At 43.9% G+C, this 18,353-nt stretch overlaps 14 protein-coding genes across 14 annotated transcripts; 10 read left to right on the plus strand and 4 right to left on the minus strand.

The window, feature by feature from the left end:
* Positions 1-65: 65 nt before the first annotated feature.
* KL911_003660 (uncharacterized protein) lies at positions 66-1,868 on the plus strand (the record flags this gene model as incomplete). The annotated part of the gene is made up of 1 exon (XM_043198865.1): positions 66-1,868. The coding sequence occupies one exon, from the start codon at positions 66-68 to the stop codon at positions 1,866-1,868; it is 1,803 nt and encodes a 600-aa protein (XP_043053444.1).
* Positions 1,869-2,018: 150 nt separating this feature from the next.
* Positions 2,019-3,542, plus strand: KL911_003661 (uncharacterized protein; the record flags this gene model as incomplete). Its single annotated transcript, XM_043198866.1, has 1 exon — positions 2,019-3,542. The coding sequence occupies one exon, from the start codon at positions 2,019-2,021 to the stop codon at positions 3,540-3,542; it is 1,524 nt and encodes a 507-aa protein (XP_043053445.1).
* Positions 3,543-3,646: 104 nt separating this feature from the next.
* Positions 3,647-4,978, plus strand: KL911_003662 (uncharacterized protein; the record flags this gene model as incomplete). The annotated part of the gene is made up of 1 exon (XM_043198867.1): positions 3,647-4,978. One exon carries the CDS (start codon positions 3,647-3,649, stop codon positions 4,976-4,978), a length of 1,332 nt encoding a protein of 443 aa, XP_043053446.1.
* A 152-nt stretch (positions 4,979-5,130) lies between these two features.
* On the plus strand, positions 5,131-6,150 carry KL911_003663 (uncharacterized protein; the record flags this gene model as incomplete). Its single annotated transcript, XM_043198868.1, has 1 exon — positions 5,131-6,150. The coding sequence occupies one exon, from the start codon at positions 5,131-5,133 to the stop codon at positions 6,148-6,150; it is 1,020 nt and encodes a 339-aa protein (XP_043053447.1).
* Positions 6,151-6,434: 284 nt separating this feature from the next.
* On the plus strand, positions 6,435-8,021 carry KL911_003664 (uncharacterized protein; the record flags this gene model as incomplete). Its single annotated transcript, XM_043198869.1, has 1 exon — positions 6,435-8,021. The coding sequence occupies one exon, from the start codon at positions 6,435-6,437 to the stop codon at positions 8,019-8,021; it is 1,587 nt and encodes a 528-aa protein (XP_043053448.1).
* Positions 8,022-8,076: 55 nt separating this feature from the next.
* Positions 8,077-8,784, minus strand: KL911_003665 (uncharacterized protein; the record flags this gene model as incomplete). Its single annotated transcript, XM_043198870.1, has 1 exon — positions 8,077-8,784. One exon carries the CDS (start codon positions 8,782-8,784, stop codon positions 8,077-8,079), a length of 708 nt encoding a protein of 235 aa, XP_043053449.1.
* Positions 8,785-9,063: 279 nt separating this feature from the next.
* KL911_003666 (uncharacterized protein) lies at positions 9,064-10,125 on the plus strand (the record flags this gene model as incomplete). Its single annotated transcript, XM_043198871.1, has 1 exon — positions 9,064-10,125. The coding sequence occupies one exon, from the start codon at positions 9,064-9,066 to the stop codon at positions 10,123-10,125; it is 1,062 nt and encodes a 353-aa protein (XP_043053450.1).
* Positions 10,126-10,213: 88 nt separating this feature from the next.
* Positions 10,214-11,950, plus strand: KL911_003667 (uncharacterized protein; the record flags this gene model as incomplete). Its single annotated transcript, XM_043198872.1, has 1 exon — positions 10,214-11,950. One exon carries the CDS (start codon positions 10,214-10,216, stop codon positions 11,948-11,950), a length of 1,737 nt encoding a protein of 578 aa, XP_043053451.1.
* A 92-nt stretch (positions 11,951-12,042) lies between these two features.
* On the minus strand, positions 12,043-12,999 carry KL911_003668 (uncharacterized protein; the record flags this gene model as incomplete). The annotated part of the gene is made up of 1 exon (XM_043198873.1): positions 12,043-12,999. One exon carries the CDS (start codon positions 12,997-12,999, stop codon positions 12,043-12,045), a length of 957 nt encoding a protein of 318 aa, XP_043053452.1.
* A 42-nt stretch (positions 13,000-13,041) lies between these two features.
* KL911_003669 (uncharacterized protein) lies at positions 13,042-13,431 on the plus strand (the record flags this gene model as incomplete). Its single annotated transcript, XM_043198874.1, has 2 exons — positions 13,042-13,104; positions 13,189-13,431. 2 exons carry the CDS (start codon positions 13,042-13,044, stop codon positions 13,429-13,431), a joined length of 306 nt encoding a protein of 101 aa, XP_043053453.1.
* Positions 13,432-13,766: 335 nt separating this feature from the next.
* Positions 13,767-15,104, plus strand: KL911_003670 (uncharacterized protein; the record flags this gene model as incomplete). The annotated part of the gene is made up of 1 exon (XM_043198876.1): positions 13,767-15,104. The coding sequence occupies one exon, from the start codon at positions 13,767-13,769 to the stop codon at positions 15,102-15,104; it is 1,338 nt and encodes a 445-aa protein (XP_043053454.1).
* Positions 15,105-15,309: 205 nt separating this feature from the next.
* Positions 15,310-16,998, plus strand: KL911_003671 (uncharacterized protein; the record flags this gene model as incomplete). Its single annotated transcript, XM_043198877.1, has 1 exon — positions 15,310-16,998. One exon carries the CDS (start codon positions 15,310-15,312, stop codon positions 16,996-16,998), a length of 1,689 nt encoding a protein of 562 aa, XP_043053455.1.
* A 2-nt stretch (positions 16,999-17,000) lies between these two features.
* KL911_003672 (uncharacterized protein) lies at positions 17,001-17,516 on the minus strand (the record flags this gene model as incomplete). Its single annotated transcript, XM_043198878.1, has 1 exon — positions 17,001-17,516. The coding sequence occupies one exon, from the start codon at positions 17,514-17,516 to the stop codon at positions 17,001-17,003; it is 516 nt and encodes a 171-aa protein (XP_043053456.1).
* Positions 17,517-17,571: 55 nt separating this feature from the next.
* Positions 17,572-18,321, minus strand: KL911_003673 (uncharacterized protein; the record flags this gene model as incomplete). The annotated part of the gene is made up of 1 exon (XM_043198879.1): positions 17,572-18,321. One exon carries the CDS (start codon positions 18,319-18,321, stop codon positions 17,572-17,574), a length of 750 nt encoding a protein of 249 aa, XP_043053457.1.
* Positions 18,322-18,353: the final 32 nt, after the last annotated feature.

An 18,353-nucleotide genomic window follows, 5' to 3' on the forward strand; every position in this document is an offset into this window, starting at 1 on the left:
GTAAAAAATAGAATCCAAAAATTAACTTTATCTTTAGCTCGTTGCAGTAGATATTATGATCCCAAATGAATATAGTATGTGGCGTTTGCGGAACGCACAGCACTAAATCAGGATACTACTGTGGACCATGCATCAGCTTTAAAATTCTGAAACTGAAATTAAATATCACCAATCTATGCTATCTTAACGAGACATTTGGGTATGAAATTGATAAGGTTCTTCAGGATTGCATCAATGGTTTCAGCTCCAAGGTGCTGAAAAAATATCTGGAAGGGGACCTACAGGCTGACGTTGGCTCGAGAGAGAAATTGAGTCCCTCAACAGAAGCAATTGCCAGACTTGCCTACATGCTCCTGGCCGTGGAAATCTCCCAACTAAAGAAAAATCTTACGCAGGTTGATGAGACATTGAAGCGACAGAGGCTCGCCAACATGCGTCTGAAAGCCAAAGTGGAAGAGCTGAGGGTTTCCAAGACCGAAAAGTCCCACATGATTCATAGAAAGAAGCAGGAACTGACAGAAAAACATCAAGAACGTCTCGAACGGATCCACGCCACCATAAAAGAAATTGAAGTAGATAAGTTGGACAAGACAGCAAGACTAATTAAACAATCGGAAAATCAGCATTTTCAACAGCTGGTGAAGATCTCAAGCTACGAGAACATGAAAGCTGCTAAGAAGTCGGAACTGTCAAAATCCAAGCTACCAAGCCTAGAAAGGCTGAACTATAATATCATGAACCTACGAAACAAAGCCACCCCAGGGCCAGTTGGTTTTAGAAATGCAATATTTTTCAGCCCCGTTCTTCCTTTATCACAATTCTTGTACTATACATCTGAGGTGATTATCACTTCCGTCACCAAGGTCGCTCAATTTGTATCATTGTCGTCGAAATACCTCAACGTTGATGTGCCGTATAGGATTGTAAGGTCGACCCCGTGCCTATACATAGTTGAGGACGCATGCGAGTCGTACGCACTAGCGCTCGGACCGCCCAGCCAAAATCCCGAGCAAACAAACAGCTTGTTTGAGTCCACTAATCAGGACTTGACTCGTTTCTGTGGTGCACTAGCCAGATTGCTTATCAATATGGTGATCCTTATCAACGCTACTAAGCAAACGCCGTTACGATTCGAGAACTTATTGCACCTCGATGAGCTTGTGCAGCTTCTTGTTGGAGAAGTGTCTGATCTCAACTGGACTGTGCAAGAACAGGTTCCTAGCCAACGAGAAGAAAACGAGTCTACACCTCGCAGATCCATATTCAATTTTTGGAGCAAAAGAAAACGACCTCATGCTATCATACAAGCTTCGCAAGAAAAGGGAATGGAGAATAGTTTGCAAGAAGTACTGGAAATATCCCTCTACAGTAGCCAACATTTGGTGGAGTACCTCCAAGACCAAAAAATCAACATCCAATCAAAAATAGCCAATAGTATAATCGCCCCCTCGCCGTCAGCTTCCACTTCACTTGGAGCCGCATCACTTTCCGCAAGCAACGGAAGCACCAATACGCCTACGGTGCCCGAATGGTCGTCCGAGATTTCGCCCGTACCTGATGTTGACTGGCTGTCATCAAAATTGCATGCATTTTTCGTGACAGAAATCTTGAAAGTACTCGACAGAGAAACAGGATCAAGCCAGGTCGCCAATGGCGGCCTCTCGACTTCTAGCACTTCGACATACCAGCAGATTATTTACAATTCACAGAATACTGACTCTGCCGGGTCCCGCTACAAAACAACGCCCTTGTACTCGACAAATGCGATCCCTGTCTACCAATCAGGTATTCTACCGCCATCAAGAAGCCGGTTCCATCACTATAAGCACTCCAAGCAGACCAAGACAGACAACTGGGAAGTTATATAGCTCTTCAGTCATAATAAAAAGTATTTACCCGGCTTTGGGTCGTGGATGATAATAAAATTGTGCTGCTTCGAAAGCCAGCCAGGCAGATTTCATTAGAGATTGCGGTACACAGCATCTACTTCGGTCAATTGCAATTAGGAAAACGTCAAAATGCTCTCAGACCAGGAACTTTTTGAACTCAACAAGAAAGCAGTAATGCAAGGATTCAATATCCACCCTCGTATCAGTTATAATACTGTTGGAGGTGTGAATGGTCCGCTTGTCATTTTGGAGAATGTGAAGTTCCCAAGATACAACGAGATTGTCAACCTGACTCTTCCGGACGGAACAACCAGAGCTGGTCAGGTTTTGGAAGTCAAGGGCGACAGGGCCGTTGTTCAAGTTTTTGAAGGAACTTCAGGAATTGATGTCAAGAAGACCAGAGTCGAGTTCACGGGAGAGAATCTGAAGATTCCCGTGTCCGAGGACATGCTTGGTAGAGTCTTTGATGGTTCTGGAAGACCTATCGATAATGGCCCTCGTGTGTTCGCTGAAGACTACCTAGACATCAACGGTTCTCCTATCAATCCATTTGCTCGCATCTACCCAGAGGAGATGATTTCCACCGGTATTTCTGCTATTGACACCATGAACTCCATTGCCAGAGGACAGAAAATTCCTATCTTCTCTGCTTCGGGTCTTCCTCACAATGAAATCGCAGCCCAAATTTGCAGACAGGCAGGACTGGTCAGACCGACCAAGGATGTCCAGGACGGCCATGAGGAGAATTTCTGTATTGTTTTTGCTGCTATGGGTGTCAACCTAGAGACATCTCGCTTCTTCAAACAGGATTTCGAAGAGAACGGTTCTTTGGATAGAACTTCGTTGTTCTTGAACTTGGCGAACGACCCTACCATTGAAAGAATCATTACACCAAGATTGGCTCTGACTACTGCCGAATATCTTGCCTACCAGACAGAAAAGCATGTGTTGACCATCCTGACGGATATGTCGTCGTATGCGGACGCCTTGAGAGAGGTGTCTGCCGCAAGAGAAGAGGTGCCAGGTAGAAGAGGTTATCCTGGTTACATGTACACAGACTTGTCGACTATCTACGAAAGAGCTGGGCGTGTGGAAGGAAGAAACGGATCCATTACCCAAATTCCAATTTTGACCATGCCTAACGACGATATCACTCACCCTATCCCTGACTTGACAGGATATATCACCGAGGGACAAATATTTGTTGATAGACAACTCTCAAACAGAGGTGTGTACCCACCTATCAATGTGTTGCCATCTCTTTCGAGATTGATGAAAAGCGCCATTGGTGACGGAATGACCAGAAAAGATCACGGTGATGTCAGCAATCAGCTTTACGCCAAGTACGCCATTGGTAGAGACGCTGCTGCCATGAAGTCTGTGGTTGGTGAAGAGGCTTTATCGACAGAAGATAAATTGTCGTTGGAGTTTTTGGAGAAGTTCGAAAAGACGTTTATTTCGCAAGGTGCCTATGAAAACAGAACCATATTCGAGTCTTTGGATCAGGCCTGGTCTCTTCTGAGAATCTATCCAAAGGAGATGCTTAACAGAATCTCTCCAAAGATCCTGGCCGAGTTTTACGACAGGGAGAGACAGGCGGAGACCAACAAGGAAAACAACCAGGAGTCCGACGTTCCATTGATCGATGCATAAATAGACTAGGAAAGATAAGGTGAAGTCTTTTGATAATTTGTGGTTTGAGGTGTATATGATGTAATTATCTTTAACCCCAAAAAATTGTGACATTTTTGCTTGTAATGCAATTCCTCGTCCGCCAGGGCTCTTTTCCGCGTTATGGCTTGAAACCCGTGAATGCTTTCCTGGATCTTCCAGTGGAAATTCTTTATGAAGTGTTTAAGCAAGTACCCAATGAGCTGAAGGCCACATGTCGCTTTTTCTACGTGATGTACAACGACTACTATTGCCAGAAGCTTGTTGACGAGCTTGGAGAAAACATAATATTCAACATTTCAATGTACAACTTTGATGAGCTGGTTGACTACATTCGATCCTTTGATTATTGGCGCGGGACATTGAGACACATTGTTAGCAATCATTACAAGTTAGGAGACCCAGAGCCAGATTCCGAGATACGCAAAACAATGAGCCCTAAAGACATCATCAATTGTAAATACGTGAAAGATTCATGGAAGCTCATTTACGGGATCTACAAAAATCGCAGACTTTTCGTTGAATATGATGATTATCAAATAGATGAGCCCCACAGTTACCTTACGCGATCACTGCTGCATGTCAACAAAACCTACCTTGTCAAGTACAGAAAAACCATCCAACTTCCTGCGGATATCTACAACCTTTCATGCGGCATAATTGTTCAAAATGCTCTTGGATTGGGAAGCATGAATTTCAAAGTGATCAGAAAAAGTAACCAAGAAGAACTTCTCAGCTTTTTCCCTGCAACTAATATCAATGATTTAGTCCCCCATGGAAAGTTTGTATTGCTTGACTTGGGGGATTTTACTGTAGAGCTCACTAAAGAAGAGAAAGAAAAACTGACCGAAAACAAACAAATTGAAGTGGATATCGTCATGGAGGAGACAGGGTTGTATTTAAAATCCGGTTTTATAATATGCTTCATTGACATAAACGCTTACCCAGCCAAACTCAAACGCATCGATCCTCTTACGAAAAAAGTGACAATTAGCGAGAAGCGTTCGTGGATAGCATGGTCAATCGATAACCAGGACCCCACTCCAGAAAATGTTATTAACAGGCTTCTCAAACGGCTTTACAAGTCCATCAACAATCTTGTTGCACTAAAGCCACAGGAATCACCATATCAGCGCATTGGGAGCTTTGCTGAACTCAATGAACAAACAACAAAAAGGCAAAGTAATGTAGTCAGGAAAAGACGAAACTCGGATTTCGAGGAAGCTATTGATATCGACACTTACAATCGGAAGTTTTACTCTCGAATCAATGAAGAAGGTGAGCCAATCACTCGGACTTTTAGATACATTTCGATGGCAGACAGGCGTCTGTTCGAGAACCGGGCGATAGCAGAGGAAAAATTTATTGCGGCCGATGAGCCTTTGAAATGGAAGCTGACCACAATCCTAGAAGTTTGATCGGTATGGAATTATTGCCGAGGCAGTGCCTGAAAGTAAACAAAAAAATGCTATTGATTTTTTCACGTATTCTTTTTCGCCTTTAAAAAACGTATAGCAATACCAACATTTTCCAAGCTCTTCGGTCCCATCAACACTCCAACCCCTTATACATGACCGCTTCCGAATCTTTATTCGATTCAAAATTCACTCAAGAGCCAATGCTTCTATTTTCATCAGATGGCATGACCAATGATGTGGATTTGGGCAAAAGCTTGATAACATACAGGATGTTGGTGTCTAAAAGAGAGGCCGGCGCGATTATCGGCAAGAACGGTGACAACATTACAAGAATTCGTGAACAAACCAATGTGAAGGCAGGCGTGTCAAAAGTCATTGAGGGATGTATCGATAGAATCCTTACTGTCACCGGCATCGTGGACAATGTGCCTAAAGCATTGGTGCAGTTTGCAAAAGCTGTTACGGACTCGAATGTACAGACTGTCGCAAGCGCTTCCGCTAACGGAACGGACCCTACCTCTTTGATAACATACAATTTCTTCCCTCTGAAACCTCTATGTCCATCTCCGGCCGCTTCTGATCCATTTTATGCCGAAACTTTGAGTTTGAGATTGTTGATTCCTCATTCACAAATGGGAACATTGATTGGAAAAGGAGGTAGCAGAATCAAATCGATTCAAGAAACCTATAACATCAAAATGGTCGCCTCGAAGGATTATCTCAGGAACTCCACCGAGCGAATAGTTGAGGTTCAAGGAGCGAAGGCAAACTTGGTCGAAGCGCTCAATACCATCTCTAGATGTCTTTTAAGCAACTATCATGGCGTGGTGGCAACTATTTATTATACACCATCTCCTCGCCAACCACCATATAAAGATGGATATAAACTGGATCCTCTACAGGGAACCGGCTCTGATAAAGAGATTTCTGAAAAAACTAGTTTTCCAGGAGAGTTTGTGGGAGCTTTGATTGGGAAGAAGGGATCTCGTATTCAGGAAATCAGAAGAACCTCAGGCTGTACTATCAACATTGAAGCTGAGGACAACGAACAAGGCCAAAGAGAGTTCACCTTGACGGGAACTACTCTTAGTGTTGATCGTGCGCTTTCGTCGTTATACTCTTGTTTTGAGAAAGAAAAACAAAGAAGAGACGAACAGATGCACCAGGGGTAACCTTGGAGATCTTTCAAAAACTCGATTTTATTTAATGTGTTTAAAGTTTGTGTACGCTAAAAAAATTCGGAAAAATTTTGCTTTTACCCGTCGTACAGCCCTAACTTAATTTTCCCGAGACAATCATGTTGTTCCGTGCGGCTTTCACCCGTTGCCACAAAGAAAATTCGATCACCCTATCAAGAATACATCAACGAGTCCGAAAAGATACGTGAACTTTTAGAACGGGTCACCATACCCGATATATATAAAATTAAGTACGTCTGCTCATCGTAAAGTTAGAAATGGATGAAACTGAAAGTTCAGATACAAGCTCATTTGAAGACTCCGTAAACTTTGCTCTCCATCCCTATGATCTAGAGGAGGAGCATCGGTTGTCTCTCAATAAGACTGACAGCTACCACAGTCTCTATCCTGATCAGGCTGTTGTGAATACCGTCTCACATACAGATGACCAAAATGGAGACAACAACTGCTATGAGGTGAGCATGGGAGTCGGTGACAAACGCGATCCCTTGAGACTTCCCCTGTGGCGTAAGTGGCTCATTACAATCACCCTTGCTCTCGTCGGTCTTGATATTTGCTTATTGTCGAGTTGCTGGTCTCTCGTAACACCATTGAAAGAGAAATACAAGGTTTCACACGAGCTCTTTGTACTAGGGGTGTCATTTTACATTTTTGGCATGGCTTGGGGACCCCTATTTTTGTCTCCGATTAGCGAGTTTTATGGGCGAAGAACGACATACATTTTTGGCCTCACAACTTGCATTATCTTCCAGATCCTGACTTGCTTCGTTCCGAATTATGGGTTCAAGATATTCTGCCGGTTTATGACAGGACTTTTTGGTTCCGTATTTTTATCGGTTGCACCTGGTACAATATCCGATATTTTCACGAAGCAAACTATAGGAACGCCGTTGGCCATTTATTCGCTCTGTCCGTTTTTAGGACCGAGCTTAGGTCCTTTGCTCGCAGGTATTGTGGTTCACTTTGGCGGTGATAAGTACATGTGGACTTTCTATAGCCTACTGATTTTCTCTGGATGTCTATGGGTGTTGGTGATTTTGGTGGTTCCCGAGACCTATGTTCCGATACTAACAAAATGGAAGGCTCAAGAACTCCGGATGAGTACCGGTAAAGAGGAGCTGTTTGCTCCAATCGAGAGAATGCACTCAAACATGTTGGAATCCATCTTGAAAGCACCAAAACGGCCGCTCTCTGTTCTGGTTTTCGATCCGATGATGACCGTCCTCTGCTTCTATTCGGGCCTCGTATTGGGAATTGTCTACTTGTTCTTCTTCTCCATCCCTTACACGTTCCATAAAGTCTGGGGATTCAACGTTGCAGAGCAGGGACTAGCATTTCTAGGTATGGCTATTGGAATGCTGGCATCTTCTGCCATTTCGCCGTATTTTGCCAAACTCTACCTCAGACTGAGCAATCTGAAAGGCAAAGCTCAGCCTGAATACAGGTTCCCGCCGCTTATTGTCGGAGGCTTCTTGGCCCCCATTTCACTAATTATACTGGCATTTACAACTTACAAACAATGCCACTGGATTGGAGCGCTCATTGCCTCTGGATTCTATGGCTTGTCGACAGGGCTGATCATTTCTGGGATTTTCACTTACACAGCGGACGCATACCAGCTGTATGCGGCATCTGCAGCTGCTGCAAACACCTTTACAAGATGTTCCATGGCTGGAATTTTCCCGCTGTTTGGCCTCCAAATGTACGAGAGATTAGGAGTTCATTACGCAAGCTTGCTTTTAGGGCTCGTTGCGCTTCTGCTTACCCCTGCACCTCTCCTCTTCTATAAATATGGAGCCAAACTTAGACAACGGTCTAAGTTTGCTTGGTCTAATACGCAATAAAGCATAGACTATAGAAATTAATATAGACTTATATGTTTCATTATGCGCTATACACTCAAGCCTCAACAGCCTCCTCAGCAACAGGCTTGAAGTCGTTAACGTAAGGCTCAGCAACTTGCTGGTCCTCCTTTGGATCGTAGACGACAACAGAATCTGGTAGAGCCTTTGGACCTCTTCTGTTGGTAGCTGGGTCTTTCATAATCTTAACCTTGATGCCCAAAACACCTTGTCTCAACAGAACGTGTCTGGTGGCAACGTCAATGAAGTCGTTGACTGGTTGACCAGAGTGGATCATGAAACCGTCACCGAACTTCATGGACTTAGCTCTAGCACCCTTGGACTTACCAGAGATAACAACCTCAACACCTTTGGCGCCGGACTCCATCACGTGTCTGATAACACCGTAAGCAGCTCTTCTGACAGCCAAACCGTTCAGCAACTTGTACTTGAGGGACTCACATTGAGTGACGGCAGAAAGACCTCTGTCTTGAACTCTCTCAGCAAACAAAACGATGGTACCTGGAGCAAACTTGAATCTCTTTTGGATGAGGGAAGTCAACTCGTTGATTCTTCTGCCCTTCTCACCGAGAACTCGTTGGGTGTTGGTGGCAGAAATGATAACCTCTGTCTTAGTTGGGGTGATTCTGACCTCAACACCAGCATAACCCTCTTCAGGGAGCTCTCTGGTGAAGAATTCGTTAAGCTCGGCGTAGAAGACACCGTCAGCGACAAGCTTTCTTTTCTTGGAGAAGTTGGCAACCATTGTGTTGATGAGTTTGTTCGGGTGAAAAATTTAATTAAAAAAAACCTTTGGAGGGCTGAAGTGCAAAGTTAAAACATCACGTGACAAGGTGAGTTCCAACCGAGAAAAAAAATCCTTGCATGTAGTGGGTGCGTGCCAAGTCCGATTTCTTATTCGGTACGATCCGGGATCTAGAATCGGCTGCAAACGAGGCGGTGCAGCATTGGCTTTTGAAACACTACGCGATTTTATGCGATTACGTTATAGCATTTTACATTGTATGAAGTAGATAGTCGAATTATGAGCCAAACTCAGATCACCTTCAATGTGAGCGACTACTATGAGATCAAAGATATAGTTGGCGAGGGAGCATATGGCATAGTCTGCTCCGCCATATATAAACCATCTCAGCAAAAGGTTGCCATCAAGAAAATCCAACCTTTCGACCGTACCATGTTTTGTTTACGCACCCTGCGTGAACTCAAATTACTAAAGCATTTCAACCATGAGAACATTATCGGAATACTGGATATTCAGATACCGTATGACTTTGACAGCTTCAACGAAGTTTACCTGATCCAAGAGTTAATGGAGACAGACTTGCATCGCGTCATTAGAACTCAGACGTTGAGTGACAATCACTGCCAGTACTTTATTTACCAGACACTACGCGCGCTTAAGGCGCTACATTCAGCTAACGTGCTTCACCGCGACCTCAAGCCCTCCAACTTGCTGTTAAACTCCAACTGTGACCTCAAAATTTGCGATTTCGGTCTGGCTCGTTCGGTAGCATCTCAGGAGGACAATTTTGGGTTTATGACAGAATATGTAGCAACCAGATGGTACCGTGCACCTGAGATCATGCTGACATTCCAGGAGTATACCACAGCCATCGATGTTTGGTCTGTTGGCTGTATTCTTGCAGAAATGCTGTCAGGAAGGCCACTCTTCCCAGGAACGGACTACCATAACCAACTATGGCTGATAATTGACGTCTTAGGAACGCCTCTTATGGAGGACTACAATTCAATCAAGTCCAAACGTGCAAAGGAGTACATACGGACGCTCCCCTTTAGGAAAAAGAAGAACTTTCGTGATTTGTTCCCCGATGCAAATCCTGATGCAATTGATCTCTTAGAGAAGTTGCTCACTTTCAATCCCAAAAAGCGGATTACAGTCGAGGAAGCCTTAAACCACCCATACGTCTCCTTTTATCACGAGCCGAACGATGAGCCGGTTGCAGAGAAGATACCTGATGATTTTTTTGACTTTGACAGGCGTAAGGACGAGTTGTCACTATTGGAGCTAAAGAAAATGCTTTATGACGAGATCATGGAGCCATTAAATGTGAACGAAGCATAAATAGATATCATAGCATCTTGATTAAGAGAATTGCGCTAACGCAGGAAAAATTAGGTTTTTTTGTCGGCTCTGTAAAAAGTGTCAAGATATGCGACTCCCCACGGAAACATGGTGGCTGGTGGCATCTTCCTTGGATGACGTGGATTGCTTGAATCTCCGAGCCACCAGCAAGTATCTCTGTGATATTTTTTCTGCAAATTCGATATGGAAACCACGAGTACTGCGTAACTGGTATCGTTATACCGAAAGTCCGGACTCAGAAATCAAAAGATTCTGGTTTAATAAATATATCGAGCATTCGCGATATGACCGTTGGCTGCGAAGCCTGATACAGGAGCTTATTTCTGGCACCGAGAAGACGAAGTCTGAGATATGGGAGGAGGTGAGCTATGTTTTTCGAAATTCCCAATTGTTCGTTCCGGAACTCCTCCGACTGTCGAAGCATTTCGATTCCAGCTTTCTACGAGAGGGAAAGTATCACAAGGAGGATTTCGTGCGGCAGATGGATCGACGTCTTCATGACCTCTCAACAGTGTATTACGCTAGCCAACTATTAGAAGCGATCAGATTGTGCAAGGTTCTCAATTTTGGATATCGCACCATATGCAAAGGGGAGTATCCTCGGTGTCTTGAAGAGATGTTCTATGAACTGGCTTATATTGACCCATATGCGTTCGAATTCTTTGATTACAGGAAACACGTTCTGAACAGGGTGCTGCGCGAGTATAACGGGTTGCAACTGGATGCTGGGGTCTCCAATACAAACAAGGTCAAGGTTCTTGCATCCATCCTCCAGAAAGTCCTGCAGTTACAATCGCTGGCACATTCACCCATAGTTGACTACTGGTCACAACTGTCATTGGAGGACTGCTTTCTCTTCCGCATTTATGGTGGTGACGCCGTGGGTAAAACCGAACTGATTCATTCTATAATGGAACGGTTATGCCATGAGCTTGGAATTCCAGTGAGGATCAACAATTTGAATCTCGTCGTCCAAGATCCCACAATTCGTGGTGGAACATCCCATTTTATGATTGAATCCTACAAAACTACACAAATCAACATAGCCGAAATCCATGATCTGCCACAGCCTTCTCTAATGCTCAACCAATACGTATCACATGTTGAACCACGAAAAATGATCGGAAACATAGCAGCCAGCTTTTTCTGTCAGTACCCAATGGAGAGACGAAATCCAAGTGCTTATTCGCATCCAAAAGTTGTGGATGATCAGCTGGTTGTGGAGAGGCCCGGTGATAGGTTGTTGGGCCAAATTATAGGCTTTTATGGAACTGACAAGGAGACTATAAACGTCTTGCACAAGTTCTGGATTATGCTGGTACATCTGGAGACTCAAAACCTGGAGGAGGACTTGCAATCCATTTTCGTTTCGCTGGTGCAGTCAAACCGGTTGGCCTTCCTAGGGATAGGAGTGGCATGTCTGACCAGTACCATGGAAGGGATTGAGAGCACACACTTGAAGCTTAAGAAGGCGTTTATGAATGGTACACTCTCGTTCAATGTGAATGAGGTCAAGCGAGACGACCAGTTGCCATTTCCTAAAGGTTCATATTCCCAGTTTGAAGATGGCCAGATCGTGGTGGACCGTAGGGGCGAACTTCTGATAATAATCGGCTTCAAAGAGTATCATAATCAACGGTATTGTCAGTGTTTCACCAACACAGGCCAGACGGTGATTGTCCATGAGAAAAACTTAACCGTTTCCAATTCCAGGGTTGATGCCAGTCAATTTGCGCTGTTTGACAATGTAGGACTGTACTTCCGAAAGTTTGACTTTCGATCAGGGAAGTTTGTCAGATACTAGCCCGAGGGGACTAGTTATCGAGATATCATTGATAAGGAATGCGAATATTCAGATGAACCTGAACTATGTACATATAAGAAGTTGTGCTTACTTTAGAACTCCACAAGGCTTTCGCCTGTAAGCTTCTTTGTCGAATGCGCTGATCTGGCATATGGGGTGTATCTTAAGGGCATTAACTTGTTCAATAGAATGTTCTGAGCCAACGAGTAAACATTGGAACTGATCCAATAGAGCGACAGAGCAGCTGGTGCCTGGGCCGATAAAACAACAAGGAAGCAGATGCTCATTCTAGAAAGATTTATGACACTATCAAAAGCGGTAGGTCTTAATGAATTTTTCACTCCTCTTGTGGTCAGCTTCATTAGGTCTGCCGTACGGAAATTCCATTCCGCATTAGTCAAAGCTGTGACTCCCAGAACCACAGGCAATATGAAATATGGATCGGTAAAAGTGAGATTTGTGAGATACCCAAATCCTTCAGTTGATAGAGTGGGATCCAACACAACAGCACGCACGCTGGTCCATCCTGTAAGAACCCTGAAGGTTTGAGATAATGTTATCCATAATGGTATCTGTAATGCAGGAAGTGCCAGAAACTTCCACGACTGACAACCGTTCTCCCTGAAAATCTGTCTCTGACGTTTCATTCTTTCCTTTGAAGCCAGCACGATAATTTTATTCGCCGAGAGCTGCTCAGTCTCTGTCTTGATGGGAACATCATTTTTGGAGAGCCTTGCGTTTTGCTGTGCTGCCTGCGCTCTGGCGGCCAATCTGAGCTTGAAAATAGGAAACATTGCACTTATGATGGGGCGCAGTTCATTCTGTTTTTGTAGCCCCCTTCTCTGGTAAATTGCCAAGGGAAGTGTGATTCCAGTTCTGACTGAAACTGTTAGAAGAGGAATAAAAGCCCACCAGGGAAGTCCCGAGGCAGCATGAGCAGCTGCAATCAGCTCAGCACCGCTTTCAAACACAGACGCAACATCTGTGGAGAACAAACGTCGTTCCTGCTGTGTTAAGGTGGGCCTAGCCAATCTAATGGTTCTTAGCATAGCGCAAGTTTTTAATTTTTTTATTTTGATTACTCAATTTCCATGTCGCAGAAAAGAGGAAGACCAGCACCTAAGCTCAACAGGGCGTGCATGCTCTGTGGTCTTGTGCAGTCCATGAGTGTGAGTATGCCTTAATCATGAAGACTAACTTTGCAGCAATTCCGTAACGAAGGATGTCCCAACTGTGAGTCAGTTTTGCATTTTGCAGACAACGATGACCTTGTTCGAGAGTGCACTTCGCCTACCTTTGAGGGGCTTGTTGCTACACATGGAGACAAGGGATCGTGGGTGGCGAGATGGCTCAGAATCGAGAACTTTGTACCAGGTTTGTATGCTGTGCGAGTTCTTGGCAAATTGCCTGACGATGTCCGAGGCGATTTGGAGGCACAGGGCATTGAATACAGACCGCGTGATGGATCTATCCAAGATTAACCGTCATATAAATACGACAGTTTTGATTTACTTCAAAAGGTACGAGCTATACGAAACGAGAGTTCAGATGAAGATCATTCATTTACAGTCATGTGCATGCCTACGAGAATAGTCTCAATGATGAGTGTGCTGGGCGAATACAACCATTTGCTGGTTTTCAAGCCTCTCAGGTAGACAGTACTTCAGTCCTGCTTCCTATGATGCCGTTTGGTTACATAATCGTGAACGACCACATGCTGTGAAAATTTTCAACAAAAGGAATTTTGTATTGTATAAAAAGATCGCTAGATCTCGTTTTTTTCATACTTGATTCTTTAACTACTACCCTTATAAAAATGAGCAATTACAAAGTCGCTGACATTTCCCTTGCTGCCTTTGGTAGAAAGGACATTGAGTTGTCCGAGAACGAGATGCCTGGTCTCATGTACATCAGAAAAAAATATGGACCGTCCCAACCTCTCAAAGGTGCCAGAATCGCTGGATGTTTGCACATGACTATCCAAACCGCAGTTCTCATTGAGACTTTGGTTGCTCTTGGAGCTGAGGTTACGTGGTCCTCATGCAACATCTACTCCACTCAGGACCACGCTGCTGCTGCTATTGCTGCAGCAGGTGTCCCAGTTTTTGCCTGGAAAGGAGAGACTGAGGAAGAATACCTGTGGTGTATAGAGCAGCAGCTTTTTGCTTTTAAAGACGGAAAGAAGCTCAACCTGATCTTGGACGACGGAGGAGACTTGACCTCTCTTGTCCACGAAAAGTACCCAGAAATGTTGGAGGGCTGTTACGGTCTTTCTGAGGAGACGACCACTGGTGTTCACCACTTGTACAAGATGATGAAGGAGGGCACCCTGAAGGTTCCTGCTATCAATGTCAACGATTCCGTTACCAAATCCAAGTTCGACAACTTGTACGGCTGCAGAGAATCTTTGATTGATGGTATCAAAAGAGCCACAGACGTTATGATCGCCGGTAAGGTTGCTGTTGTTGCTGGTTTTGGTGACGTTGGTAAGGGATGCGCCATGGCCTTGAGAGGTATGGGTGCAAGAGTGATAGTTACCGAGGTTGACCCAATTAATGCTTTGCAAGCCGCTGTTTCTGGCTACCAAGTCACAACTATGGAGGAAGCCGCCCCAATCGGTCAAATATTCGTCACTACCACTGGTTGCAGGGATATCATCACTGGCGAGCACTTCTCTGTTATGCCGGAGGACGCCATTGTTTGTAACATTGGTCACTTCGATGTGGAGATTGACGTCGCTTGGTTGAAAGCTAATGCTGTTGACACTGTCAACATCAAGCCTCAAGTTGACAGATACCTGCTCAAGTCTGGAAAGCACGTGATTTTGCTTGCCGACGGTAGACTGGTCAACCTGGGTTGTGCCACCGGTCACGCTTCGTTCGTCATGTCCTGTTCTTTCTCCAACCAAGTTCTTGCCCAAATCGCTTTGTTCAAAGCCGGCGATGCTGATTTCAGAAAGCAATTTGTTGAGTTTGAAAAGACTGGTCCGTTCGACATTGGCGTTCATACCTTGCCAAAGATTCTGGACGAGACCGTCGCTGCTTGTCACTTGGATCACCTGGGCGTCAAGCTTACCAAACTCACCAAGGTTCAAAGCGAATACTTGGACATTCCAGTGCAAGGTCCATACAAGGCTGATCACTACAGATACTAAAGGATATTAGACGACTAGCAATTTTGCATCAACTGCATTTGCGATTTAGGTTTCTTTTTTGCTTATGAGTTCCACCTCTTTTATGTTTGAATGTCATGCTTCAACATCATGTATAATACTGGTATAGATATCTTCAACGAGATTGTTTTGGAAAATTGTTCATACTTAATTTATTGTCTGGGGAATGTGATAAAATAAAATCTACATGATTGAAATTCCGTCTTATTTACTCAAATTGCGTTACGGCGCTGTTGCACAGCGGACACTTCAACAAATTTGCTCAGCTGAACAACCCAAGTCCAAGGATGATGTTCGTGATGCCATGGTAAGCCAACTCTCTACTATTGGGATAATTGGGTCTAATCCAGTCATGTTCCGCAAGAATGAAGATTATATCGATAAGTTGGTGGATATCTTTAAAAGCAAGGGACCTGCAAAAGCCAGTGCGATGCTTACAGATGAATTTGTCAATGACGAGACTGAAACGGATGAGCTGGTGACTGAATTAGACGATAGTAGCGTTGGCAAATCTCCCTCTGCTGCGCTAAAAGTCGAGCCTCTGGATAGCTTGGCTACTTCTACTGACCACCAATCCCTCCCGTCGCGTTGGATCACTCCGAAGGAATGCCAGTTTGAGCTTTCGCTAGACGGTTTGGAGATCTCGACTAAAAATCCTACTAAATCCGTGTCCTCCTCTTCCTCAATAACAGTTAACCTTCCTCATCACGCTCGTTCAAGCATTTTCTCGACAAAAGCAGATTTCAGCGTGCATGAAACGATAGGCATATACTATTATGAAGTGGAAGTTCTATTTGGGCTAAACTCGGGATCGGAGATAACAATAGGATACATGGATGGAGATCAACCAGAGGAAATCATCAGTTCTCTGAGAGGCCACGACGAGAACGCATGGGGATACAAAGGCAAAGACGGGAAACTAGTAAGCTTTGAGGAGTGCAGATCCAGTGTTCGAACATCGTGCAAGTTTGGCAATAAAGACGTCGTCGGATGTGGAGTTAATTTTATCAATCGTTCGATTTTTATCACCAAAAATGGTGTGTTCCTCGGTGAAGCCTTTTCCTTGCCATCGAACATGAAGCGGGTCGTGCCGGTGGTAAGTCTGGGATCTTGGAACTCGATTTCGACCAACTTTGGTCATACCAAAAGCTTCAGGTTCAATATTGACAACTATGTCGACTCATTCAAATTACGGTTTCTAAAGACAATCAATAACTATAAAATACCCTCCGTGACCCTTGACAATGGCAGAGAAATCCGAGACTCCAACGATATGAAGAACTCGCTCAGCCAGATGATTAAAAAGTACTTTGAGCACAGAGGCTATGCCACTGCGCTCAAGTCATTTGAGAAGGATTTGAGTCTTGAGGGGAGTGAAGATACTCCATATCCTTTAAGGCGTGAGAGCTATATCAAGAAGAAACTCAAACATCTGATTTCAAGCAATGAAATCGATGCAGCCACGGAGTTGGTTAAATCCAGCTTCCCCGGTCTGCTAGAAGACAATACAGATATACAATTCAAACTAGACTGCCTTAAACTGGTGAACATGGTCGATAGTGAAGAACAATTTATCAAACTTGCTAAACACATGAAATCAGCTTACGTCTGGGAGCACTATCAAAAAATACTAAACGATCTTTCGGGGTTGCTTGCGTACGATGATCCGACTGCCACTGTGCTATACAAATCATTCATGAACTTTGAAAGGGCTAGATTGGTGCACAAGCTCTGCATGTTGATTAACTTGAAAAGTGGCATTCCAGCATTATCCAATTTTGAACAACTTATTCATGCTGCAGACTCCATGGTCGTTGAGGGTAATGATCCCAACACGACACTGATAGACATTGTGAATGATTTTGTCCAGATATGAGCTCACAAATGTTTCTTTAATTCGTCGAGGATAACGTCACTCAATTTTATAATTCCGTCCGCATTGCACAATCTATATGTGTTGTTAGCCTGGTACGTGGACGGATCCATGTTGCCCATTTCATCGACCTTGATATAGCCTAGCACGTTGTCAACATTCACTTGCTGGTTCATGTACTCAGGAACACGCTTTAGATCATATATGGGCATATAAGAATTGAGATAATTGAGCGAATCCAACCGATACATCATGTCATCAGCAACATGGTCTTTTATGACATGCTGTAAAAGCTCGATGAAAGACTTGTTTTCAACGAACTTATCAGGTGTGACATGATAGTCACTACCTATTTTATCTATTGCTTTGATTCTGCCTATGGGCAAGCGTGCTGGGTTAGAGCTGAATGATAGTAATGAGGTTGATCCAGCCTGATGGAGATATATCTGTGACTGTGCGGCATATTTTAGTGTTTTGACTAGATGTCTGTTGGCAAATTGACTGATCCCAGATAAGCTCATATTGAAGTACAATTTTTTGCGGGAAAAATTAATTTGAATTCGCAGCTCAGATGAACTAAATTTTACCTTTTTCAAAGAGGTCGAGTATATTTTCGGATACTCTCTGGGCAAAATCATGCCTCTGATCTTCGGGAAGACGCGAAGCGTCAATGCGGGCTTGTTTCATTTTTTCCACAAGCTGCAGAACATCTGAAGACTTGTCACTACCGTGATCCAGCAAGGGTTCTGTGTAATCAGCAGCAGTTTTTATTGGCTTGCTTGGTCGTTTTTGCTGCTGTAGAGATCGCCATCTATGTGTTTGAATAGACTCGCGGATCCGCTCTTGATCATAAGTAATGTACTCAAACCCTGACATGATAAACATATCCTGATAGAAATCCTCAGCCTCCTGCGGATTAAATCCAACGACAATCTTGAATCCATCCCACTGTGGTTCACCACAATCTTCGGTATATTCGTCGTCCAGTTTAGTCGCTAGGCGCTCCAAATGTCGTTCGATTTCGTTGATTTCTTCCTTGCTTGTCGTCTGTAAATCAATACAAATTACTAGCCCCTGTATTTCTTCTCGGAGTATTCTGGCTTCTGGTGTATCAAGCTCGTTGAACCATTCTGCAGCAACCTCGAACTCATCAATGAATATAGAGACCGATGCTTTGTAATACTTGGTTTCAATCGGGACATCGTCCACGATAATGCCACTTTGACATCTATCGTTTGTTAAATCTTTATCAGAGATGGAGAACACGTCTTGGACAAGCCGTACCTTGTCCACGCCTACTTTACCAGCGATCAATATTCTGTTCATGATTTGATTTGGCTGTGTAAATCCTAAGTTTT

This window comes from Ogataea haglerorum (genome assembly GCF_019207285.1).
Source record: "Ogataea haglerorum isolate 81-453-3 chromosome Unknown 81-453-3_NODE_10_length_422072_cov_98.086364, whole genome shotgun sequence".
Lineage (NCBI taxonomy): Eukaryota > Fungi > Ascomycota > Pichiomycetes > Pichiales > Pichiaceae > Ogataea > Ogataea haglerorum.